We start from the raw sequence: 11165 nt of genomic DNA, 5'->3' as shown, positions 1-11165 counted from the left end.
TTAGTCTAAAGGGACATAGTTACCATTTTTTTGCTCTAAAAAAACAGATTTTCCCTTTTATTTTTAGTAATATAAGAGTGTGAAATCCAGTTATGAAGATGCTATTATCTTCCCATTATTATTTTCAATAGTTTAGAATCGTGTATCACAAGACTTATCTAATGTATGGATGGTAAAACCAAAAATAGGGAGCTCAAGTTTTAAAGGTGGTATTAATTTACTGGGAAATCTGTTTTTTTAGAGCAAAAAAATGGTAACTATGTCCCTTTACACTAATTTATACTACTTTATGTCCTATTAGACTATTTTTTTCCAAAATGACAGTAATGCTCTTAAATTGTAATTTTTTTAAAAAGATATATATTGAGTTCGACGAGGGGGATCGATCGATCCCACTTTACAAGTTATAGTGGATCGATCGATCCCGATCATTATTCAGAACAAAAAAAAACGCGAAATATATATTGATCGACCTGATCCATTTCACTCGATCGGCGAAGGTAGATTTACACAGATCGACCGATCTGTAAGAATAGATCGATCGATCCCGTGTCGAGGAAAAAATCCCAAATCATTTTTTTTTAAAAAAAAAATCGGTTTTTTTAGAAAATATAGAAGTGAATATTCTCAAATATTTTGTTTCAATATTTTTAGGAACTGATTTCTTATCTGTAGAATACAACTAATATGTAGAAATCAGTTTCTACAGTTTTTTAGAATTATAGTAATGTTTAGAATTTGATTTCTACATGTTTTAGATTTATAGTAAATCTGTAGAAGTCGGTTTCTACATGTTTTAGAATTAGATTAATGTGTAGATTTCGATTTCTAAGAATTTTAGAATGGTAGGTTAAGCGCGGAATGTGTATTCTACATATTTGTAGAATACTCCTATTTACGTAGATCACGTAATCACGTATTCTAAACATTGTAGATTCAATGAAAAAAGTAGATTTTGTTTTCTACTTCGTAGAATGTCATTTCTACTTTTTTTAGAATATAATCTGAAATTTATAATTTTAACTTTGTTATAACTGGAAAATATACCATTAAGTTCATATAGGTATTTTAACAAATGTTACTATTTTTCCTAATTTTTTTTGTTTGTAAAACTATTTATTTAAATTATTTTTATAAATATTAATTGGTATTATAGGAAAATATGACACAAAATATAGATTAGTCTAAAGGGACATAGTTACTATTTTTTTTGTCTAAAAAACAGTTTTCCCTAATTTATTTATCTCACTAAAAATAATGTTAGGAAAAGGCACAAATAACTTAAAATATCCCACAAAAGAAGGACAAACACAAAAGCATGCAAAAAAATTAAAATCAATGGTTGATTAATCTGTGTTAATTCTTAATCCTCCATTGACCCCCTCTCTCTCTTCAGTTCCTTGCTATAAAAGCAATCTGTGCAAACATACAATTTTTAACCCGGCAACCCGATCTGAAAACCACAAACTCTCCTTGTGGTTTTCACCGGGAAAAAATCTTAGCTGCTTTTATCTCTCTCTCTCTCTATTTGCAAATGGCAGCAGCGTTTTTGAATATTGGCAGCTACGTTTTCGTCTTGTTCTTATCGTCATTAGCCACATTAGCACCACAGGTTCAAGCCAATATTGCCGTCTTCGACGACTACTGGACGCAGCGTCAAGGCGATGCGTTGAAACAAACTTTGGCCTCTTTCGATCCTTATCCTCTTAACGTCACCAACCACTTGAATTACCATGTCGCTTTGTGAGTTTTAAAAGTCAAAAATGTTAGCCTAACGTACTAAACAAGTAACCTTATAAAACAACTTTGTTCTTCTTAACAGAGCACTTGACACCACGGAATCAATCAACAGCACAAGAAGAGAGCTTTCACAGGCGAGACGTGGTCGTAAAATGCAAAACAGAAGAGGAAAATGCGTAGCTCATAACCCGATAGACAAATGCTGGAGATGCGACCGTGATTGGGAAAAGAACCGTAAGAAACTAGCGGTCTGTGCCCTCGGATTCGGCAGGAGAACCAGCGGAGGAAAAGACGGACCGATCTACGTAGTCACCGATGCCTCAGACGACGAACTTATCAGCCCTAGGCCAGGAACATTAAGACACGCGGTGACACGAGAAGGACCGCTTTGGATCATCTTCGCAAGAAGCATGGTCATAAAACTGCAACAGGAACTGATGATGACGAGCGATAAAACGATCGATGGACGTGGAGCTAGGGTGTACATCATGGGAGGTTCTGGATTAACGCTGCAGTTTGTGAATAATGTGATCGTACACAATATCTATATCAAGCAGATTGTTCCCGCGAACGGCGGTTTGATCAGAGACTCCGAGCAACATATAGGGCTCAGGACAAGAAGTGATGGTGATGGAATCAATTTGTTTGGAGCAACTAATGTTTGGATCGATCATGTCTCGATGACGAGATGTTCTGATGGTATGATTGATGCGATTCTAGGATCCACTGCAGTGACTGTCTCCAACAGCCACTTCACAGACCACCAAGAGGTAATAATACAATTTCTTTAAAAAGTATTTCTTACAAACTTGGCATAGACTATGCTTTATACCCCTTTGTCTGAGATTGTATTTACGTTTATTTCTACCTATCGCGCTACCTGCGACATGTGATCTGCGACTGATAGCATGTCGCAGGTTGTTGTTCGTTTTGCTGTAGCATAGCATGCGACCTGCGATTGGTCGCATGTCACAAGTCTCAGGTTGTTGTTTGTTTTGATGGCGCGCGACTGATCGCACGACCAGTCGCGGGTTTCCATTCAAGTCGCCCGAAAAAACAGCGACTAAAAATTAAGAAAATTTTGATCGCGCGACTGGTCGCAGGTAGCAGATCGCAGGTTGCGCGACACGTAAACGAACATAGTTTTAGTCGCAGATCACAGGTTTAGTCGCAGGTCGCAAGTCGCAGGTCGTAAGTCGCAGGTCGCAAAACACGTAAACGAAGTAATCTTGGTCGCAGGTCGCGCGACATGTAAACGAACATGCCCAACCAGATGAAACATTTGGCTTGACCCACAGATTTTAAAGAATTATTATATATGGTTCCAAATTATCAATTTTTTTACTCAAGAATAACTTAAAAATGTTTATGGTCCTCTAATTCATAGTTTAATTTATATTTTGTAAATAAATCTTTTAAGCTCTTATTTGAATTTGGTTTGTGAGAAAACAGGTGATGCTTTTTGGGGCCAATGACAAACACGAGATCGACAAGAAGATGCAGATAACAGTTGCATTCAACCACTTTGGTAAGAGACTGGAACAGAGAATGCCCCGGGTCAGATTCGGAACGATACATGTGGTGAACAATGACTACACACATTGGGAAATGTATGCAATTGGTGGAAACATGAACCCTACAATCATTAGTCATGGCAACCGTTTCATTGCTCCTCCTAACGAACAAGCCAAACAGATCACAAAGAGAGAGTACACTTCTTACGTTGATTGGAAACTTTGGAACTGGCAATCAGAAGGAGATTACTTCCTGAATGGAGCTTACTTTGTGCAATCCGGTAAACCTAATGCGTGGAGCCCTAAACCGAAGAACCCTATCCCGAACAAGTTTGCGATCCGACCTAAGCCGGGAACGATGGTCCGTATACTCACCATGGACGCAGGAGTACTGGGCTGCAAACAAGGTCAAGCCTGCTGATGATTAAAATTACCATTTTGTTGCCTTCCAACAAACAAAGCTTGTGCTCCCTGTATTTGCTTGTTGTCCAAGAAAAGAGAGAGAGAGAGAGAGAGGGGAAAAAAGGAAATGAAAGTGGGCTTTTCTATGATTGGGGTTTTGTAATATTATTCTTATTAGGATTCAGTTTCCTCTATGTACAATTTTCCCCCATATATTTTCATATTTTCACTAGCTCTCGTCTTGTCTTGTGTTTGCTTGGTGCATTAGGATTTTTATTTGGTGTTCATGAGTCATGACAAAATTACAACGAAATGACGTTATAGTTAGGTGTAGAGAAGGTTATTGGTTGTTTAGATAATGATGTTGTCCAGGAATTTGAGTGTCGTTGATGGAACTCTGTGATCTGTCATATAGATTATAGAACATTATGACATAGGCAGTTACACATTATTAGCCTAATCAACAACAAAATAATTGGATCCTTGGGTTGCACTATTGTAGACGGGATTGAGAACTAAGGGCTGTTTGGCTAGCTGGCCTTAAGGTCCAATTCTTAATGTTCGTCATCTGGTGGTTGCTGCTTCTTTTCCAGCTTGTGGATATGATTAATAGACGATATATAATATACACAAGAGACTGGATTCAAAAAAAAAATGAAGAGAGTTCGAGGAAAACAAATCACAATGGGACTAATTAAAGAACCGTCAAATGTCTCTTTTTCACATTACTTGTCTTGTGGACATGTGACTATGCATCTTTACTTAACTCGTTTTTCTTGTATCGTAAGTTTGTATTGCCTTACCTTATCAGCTAGCACGCATTTGCAAACTCCATCAAACAAAAGCACTCAAACCGGATGAACAATGCTTCGCCCTAGCTATGGAGGAGACTACGCATGGAATAGATGATGAATCTTAGGGCCATCAGTTATCAGGGATTATCTCATCTTTCTTTTTGTTTGCTGATAGGGTAAGATCTTTCGTGTTAGAAATTCAGAGAACACATGATGCATTTTTTGTAAAAAAATAATTTGAGTTGAAAAAATTTAAGATTCATTAAAAAAAAATATTTTGTGCCACTCGGATGTTACGAGTACAAGGCGAGTATCAAATCACGAGTATAAGGTGAGTATCAAGTCACGAGTATAAGGCGAGTATCAAGTATCATTTTATTTTTTGGTACTTGCCTCGTTACTCAGTTCTATAAAATACTTGTTACTTGTAAAAAGAATTTGGAACATCGAAATAAAATGGATGAACAAAATGAAGGAACATTGAGTTTTATATGGTTTTACAATATTTTGAACGCTTATTTTTATTTTTGTCTATTTCTTTAAAAATTCATGTGATTTTTGGATATTAAAATTTTAGAATATGTGTTTTTTTGTATGTAATCAAGAGACAATTACTTGGTTTAGCAAGTAACAAGGCAAGGTAAGTTATTTGCAAGTATCAATTTTTTTTTCCAAGTACTTATAGTTGTTTCAAGCAAGCCAAACCAATAATCGGCAAGTACTTTCCTCGTGCCCACCCTAGGATGTATTGCCTTATTTAAATTTTAGCTGTTTTTTTTTCATTTGAAGAGCAACTCTCAAAATGATTTGAGTTGAGAGAGTACGAGCTAGTATAATCCAAAAGCCTCAGGATTGGAGAAGAGGGTTGAAGGGTGGTATATAGATTCTCAATTGTTTATTTCGGTTCAGCAACTATAATCTTCGCGGTGTTTAAGTAATCGATTAAATCCGGTTAACGGTACAGTACACCCTAACGGTTGATACCGGTTTAGAAGCCAGGCCAAAGCAAAGGCAAGATGATATAAACCTTTGGTTCCAAAAATCATTCAACTCTTCGATTCCTCTCGCTGAGATCGAGAACCGACCCACCTGTTCCTCTGATCACCGGCGGTTATCACCGCGACTCAGATGTTCGCTTGACGACCTCTTATCGCCGCGATCTTTGCCTCTTCCTGTAATCGCCGTCTTTTGCTCAACAACGAGATCTGTTTTTCCACGGTACCCTTTTCATCTCTCCTCTATGTTTCTTTTGGTGGATCCGTGAATTTTACTTTCTTCTGAGCTTGGTCTTGTCATGATTATAGCTATTTTTGGTGAATTGGTGCGACTTTAAACTGTTTCTAGGTTAAATTATTTGTTTTTGGTAATTGGTTTCTTGTTTATAGAATTGATGCGACCTTAGGCTGTGTTTCTAGGTTCAAGTCTTAGTTTTGATGTTGCTTCTAAGCTAATCTAGCTGCTATATGTTGATTAGACTCTGTTACATGTTGGTTAGCATACCCAAACCATTGAGAATCAGTTTTATATTAACATATTCAGTAGATGTTTCGAGATTCACAGAGGTGTTCAGACGTTAGAATGATGGAAGTTATGGGCTTTTGTTTTGTAGAGTAAAGGAGGATGTCGACTCCAGCAAGGAAGAGGTTGATGAGGGATTTCAAGAGGTTGCAGCAAGACCCACCTGCGGGTATCAGCGGTGCTCCACACGACAACAATATCATGCTCTGGAATGCTGTCATATTCGGGTAACGAACCAAGTACCGCAGATACTAGCTTAGTTTCTAATAAATTGGTTGTTTCTAACTTTCTATACTTACTTGGATCTTGTTTTGTGGATTTTCAGGCCTGATGACACCCCATGGGATGGAGGTAAGGTTATGTTTTTGTAATTTGGCGATGATCACCTCTCTTGGGATCAGTCATTATAGTAGTTTTCTTATTGGCTCTTGCTTGATCTTCCTGGCAGGTACTTTCAAACTCTCACTGCAGTTCTCTGAGGATTATCCAAATAAACCACCGACAGTTCGCTTTGTGTCACGGATGTTCCATCCAAATAGTAAGCTTATAGAGATGCAGCCTTCTCTTTTCTTCCACTCTCGGTTAATGTTTAGCTTTTTTGGCTCACATTAACTTTCTTCTTCTTCTCTACCTTCTTTGCAGTTTATGCAGATGGGAGTATTTGCTTGGACATTCTACAAAACCAGTGGAGTCCAATATATGATGTTGCTGCTATACTTACCTCCATCCAGGTAATCTCTTAATACCCTGAAATCTTGAGATTACTTTTGTTCTTCTCTGATCATTTTCCCCTTTTTATTACAGTCGTTGCTCTGTGACCCTAATCCGAATTCTCCTGCAAATTCGGAAGCTGCTCGGATGTACAGCGAAAACAAGCGCGAGTACAACAGAAAAGTGCGTGATGTTGTCGAGCAAAGCTGGACTGCTGATTAGTATTAGTTAGTTGTAAGCTCTGCAACTCTCTCCTACTCTCAATCACTCAATGTCACCATTAAAGCAACGGCTTTCTTATCTTCTCGTTCATGTCTTTTGTGTGTGTTCAAAACTCTACTGATTGAATGCTTTGATGGGTTCTATGAAGCCTAAACGTCCTTGTAAAAACTTTGTACCAAACCATCTGAATTGTTTACTTTTTTTTTTGTATATATGTATTATGGGTTTCTTGCTAGGTGCCAAAACAACGTTGTACCAAAATGATAAAAAAGTTGTGATGTGAAATATTAAAGAGTGTGTGGCCTTTTCCCTCTATCACCCATCCATGCCTTTTCAGTTACATTCTAATATAATGTCTCCACCAAAATCTGAGTCCTGACATAAGACTAAGTACCACAAGTATTAGATATTCCAACATAATGTATTATTTATTATGTTTGGTTTGTTACATGTTCAGTGCTTCTGTTTTGAACAATCAACTGACATATATAGCTTTTGCAGCTCTGCCTCTCTTTTTCTCTGAGGTTTACATTCATCTTCCTATATGGGTTTTGAATTTGTCATCAAGCTGTTTCTCTATTTCAATCAGGGATGGTGAAGACATATTCCTCCTTTCATCTATGTATCACCAACCCCAAGGTTCCCACTGCTTGTCCATCCTTGCTGCACCTGAATTGTGTACTGCAGGTTCCATACAACATCCTCTATCGATGGCCGCTTCCTCTGATCTTCACAAAGACAGTTAATGGCAAACTCCACTGTGGTCCTCAGTGACTCATACGCATACGTTCCCCTCACGCTCGGATCTGCTAAGCTACGCAACACCGATGGTTCTCTCAAACCATTCTCCAGCTGAAGCTTCAAGCTTCCCAATTCTGAAGATGCAGCCGCCATTACTTTCCCCGTGATGATCTGAAGTAGGATCACTCCAAACTGGTACACATCTTCCTTCTCTCCATCTTCATTGCTAGTGCTTTCTGCTCCAACCTGCAAGATTCCCTCCCCAAAAGATATGAATTAGAAATAAGAAGCTAAGTCTTGTTATCTCTGCTTAGTTTATACCTTGGATGGTAAAGGAATAGTATAGCCACTGAGTTTAACAGTGAGTGTTTCATCAAGCAGGACATTCTCTATCTCCAAATTGTTCCCAAAGATTCCTGGTGCCACTCCTGTGTGCAAAAACTGTATCCCTGTAGCTACTCCAATGGCTATTGACATTCTCTGAGGCCATTTCAACACCTCTTTATTTCTCCAATCTGCCAAAAAAAAAAAAAATTAAAATTAGCTTCCTAAATCGAAAACTTTTGAAATCCAAAATGTTTTTTCAGGTGTACCAGTGAGGTAGTCCCTCAAAGACCCGTTAGAGATGTATTCTTGGACTATGAAAATGGTGCTCCCGGCGTATGGATGATGGTCTTGGTAAGTACCAATGCAGTGTCCAAGAACACTGGCCAAATGCATATGCCTCAGCTTTGATAAAACTTCCATTTGTTGAGCCAAGTTCTGCGTTGATGTTGAACTCTTCTGTTTCAGCTTAATACACCTCACCGTCACTGCTATCCCTTCTCTAAGACAACCTTTGTACAGCTGTTTTTAAATCACATAATTAGAGACTCAAATGGAGTTATGATCATGTTTTGTTGGCTTTTTCATTTTACCTGTTCTCCACAGAGACTTGCTGCATCAAAATTGTTGGTGGCTTCTTCCAGCTCCTCCAGAGAGAAAACACGGTATGGTGATAGTCCAATCACAGCAGATCTCATTGTTTGTGGTACACGTCCTGCATTTGAAATTATACTTAGGTTAAATGGGTTGTGAAAAATTTGATTCAAGAACTTAATGTAATAGCCTTTATTATTTACTTGGATCTGGTACTGTCTTTGATGTAGTGGACCTTGTGGCTGTGCTACAAACGGAGACCTTGTCGACGTTGCTTGCTTCTAAAGGTACTTCTTTTGATTTTGACTTTTTCATCCTAACCATAACTAAACCAGCCAAAACTGCTGAAACGAGGACCACACCTATGATAATCCCAATCACCAATCCAAGTTCTATTCCTTTATCTTCTTCTTCTTTCTTTTGGTGATCCTTAGTGTCAGACTTCACAGCAGAAACCGCTTGCTTTGCTTCGTTTTCGCAGAAGGAAACAGGACGCTGATACTTTGCAGAGGGGGAGCCATTGACAGACAAGCAGTTGAATGTGTAGACCACTGTCTGATTATGGTAAGTCTTGGAAGACAAGCAAGATGGAAGCTTTCCAGTTAGAAGATTCCTGGAAACATCTAAAAGTCTAAGCTTGGAGCTGCATAGAGATGAGTTTGGAAGTGATCCACTGAACAAGTTCTGTGCCAAAGTTAGATTCTGTAGCGAAGGATGCGAGAAAAGGAATCTTGGGATTGATCCAACAAACTTGTTGGAAGAAAGATCCAGGCTTTGAAGCTTATTCAGCTTCTTGATCTGTTCTGGGAGATTGGATCCAAAAGAGTTGTTCTTCAATGAAACAGTGATCAAGTTACTTGCGAGCGAAGTAACAACGTCAGGGCCGAGTTTATTACCGTCTAGATTCAGCTCTTGGAGATTAGACAATCCTCTGAGATCAGGAACACTCCCGTTGAACTCGTTGTTGGCGAGAACAAGACTTCTCAGGCTCTTCAACGATGAGATCACTTTAGGGATTTTTCCAGAGATGAAGTTAGAGCTGAGATTCAGAGACTGGAGAGAAAAAGAAAACCTGGTGATCTTTGGAGGGAGGGGACCAGAGATGCCGAGAGAGACGAGAGACAGGGTCTTTAAGTTTGAGAGTTTTGTCAGAACGGTGAAGAGGGAGTCGGTGGAGAATGTTTTGGAGAGCTTAACGGTTCTGTTCCCGGTGACGGTTAATTCGGTTACGTGGCCGTTGAAACAGAGGATTTTGAAGGAAGGAGAAGATGGGAGGTAGCAGAAGTTGGTGAAGTTGCTCCATGATCGTAGAACTGGTGGATATTGCAAATGTTTCTGGATTTCTAGTAGAGTTCTTGATTCACTTGACGTTAGCTGTGATTCTGAGAGTGATGTTAGAAGAAGAAGGAGAAGGAAAATGAGAGAATAGACGTGGCTTTTGGAGGAACTCTTCATTTTCTTGGGGAGAAATCACAGAGTAAGGATTAGTTTTGTGGCTAGAGGAAGAGAAGGAAGAAACATGTCACTGATTCTGAGATTAGTGTTGTTTGATTAATACTAGTTGTAAAGATGCAGGGGAGGTGCTTTTAGTACATAAATTCTTGGGATTTTTAATGATGTAAGGCAGCTTTTTCTTGGGAAATTGATAAGACAATAAATACATATATTTGTTTTTTGAGTTTTGTTTTTTCCTTGATGGTTGGTCAGTTGCTGCACATTGACAGACTGTTTAACTGCATGGAAGGAAGTGAGTAATGTATTTTAAAAGAAAAAAGATTAACTAGATCCTTAAAATACGTAAAATCCACATGAAACATCTGACTATTTATCTACTTTTGATCGAAATTTTCCACAATTAGATTTCATTTTGTTTAACTAATTCAACTTGGTTTTAAGTATTGACTCATTTCTCTGTAGTCAGCAAGTAATATAAATATGCACTGTGTACTGGTCAGACCTTTCTTTATAACATGCATTTATTAGATACATAATAGATGCATATACACCTGCAAATATATAAACCCACAAGAACCTATATACTACACACACCCTATATATATATACTAGACCCTGAGCGCGAATATGAATTTTCGGTTTTTGTTTATTTATTTAACTAAATGATGTATTTGTAATATTTGATGTATTATATTCACCAAGTAAATAATTTTTTTTTGCATCTTAAACCATCTATTTATGACGAATATAAAAAATTGAACAAATAGACGTAATTAGAAAATTGTAGACGATATATAAAAACAATGGTTATTAATGTAAAATATGAAGAAATATTATATTATGACTTAGTATGGCATAAAAGATTATAAATTAGTTATACATGTTTAAATAAAATACAATGATTTTTAAACTTCTATGAAAAATTTAACATATAAAAAAGGGCGATGAATTAGTCATCAAATTGTAAATAATTTTATAATTTTATTAATAATAAATTATTTATAGTCTTTGTTTTTCGTCAAGATAATTATTAAATGTTCATAACATTAATATGTTAAAAGGCCATATTATGAAAGTCCATATTGTAACCTTTTTTTCCGGGAAGTGTAACAAAAAAAAATTACCTTTAACTCTTCGTTTTGTTTAAGTT

At 37.5% G+C, this 11165-nt stretch overlaps 3 protein-coding genes across 3 annotated transcripts; 2 read left to right on the top strand and 1 right to left on the bottom strand.

Annotated features, from left to right (window-relative positions):
* Window positions 1-1450: 1450 nt before the first annotated feature.
* Window positions 1451-3884, top strand: LOC106293450 (probable pectate lyase 3). Its single transcript, XM_013729126.1, has 3 exons — window positions 1451-1743; window positions 1823-2510; window positions 3193-3884. The coding sequence occupies exons 1-3, from the start codon at window positions 1535-1537 to the stop codon at window positions 3673-3675; spliced, it is 1380 nt and encodes a 459-aa protein (XP_013584580.1). The 5' UTR covers window positions 1451-1534; the 3' UTR covers window positions 3676-3884.
* Window positions 3885-5435: 1551 nt separating this feature from the next.
* LOC106343925 (ubiquitin-conjugating enzyme E2 1) lies at window positions 5436-7136 on the top strand. The gene is made up of 6 exons (XM_013783283.1): window positions 5436-5668; window positions 6060-6195; window positions 6294-6319; window positions 6417-6506; window positions 6611-6699; window positions 6773-7136. The coding sequence occupies exons 2-6, from the start codon at window positions 6071-6073 to the stop codon at window positions 6899-6901; spliced, it is 459 nt and encodes a 152-aa protein (XP_013638737.1). The 5' UTR covers window positions 5436-5668; window positions 6060-6070; the 3' UTR covers window positions 6902-7136.
* A 232-nt stretch (window positions 7137-7368) lies between these two features.
* Window positions 7369-10177, bottom strand: LOC106294311 (probable LRR receptor-like serine/threonine-protein kinase At1g14390). Its single transcript, XM_013729867.1, has 5 exons — window positions 8764-10177; window positions 8560-8681; window positions 8236-8488; window positions 7964-8157; window positions 7369-7888 (listed from the first exon to the last, which is right to left on the bottom strand). The coding sequence occupies exons 1-5, from the start codon at window positions 10013-10015 to the stop codon at window positions 7520-7522; spliced, it is 2190 nt and encodes a 729-aa protein (XP_013585321.1). The 5' UTR covers window positions 10016-10177; the 3' UTR covers window positions 7369-7519.
* Window positions 10178-11165: the final 988 nt, after the last annotated feature.

This window comes from Brassica oleracea, chromosome C5 (genome assembly GCF_000695525.1).
Source record: "Brassica oleracea var. oleracea cultivar TO1000 chromosome C5, BOL, whole genome shotgun sequence".
Lineage (NCBI taxonomy): Eukaryota > Viridiplantae > Streptophyta > Magnoliopsida > Brassicales > Brassicaceae > Brassica > Brassica oleracea.
This window is presented reverse-complemented; position numbering and strand designations above follow the sequence as displayed.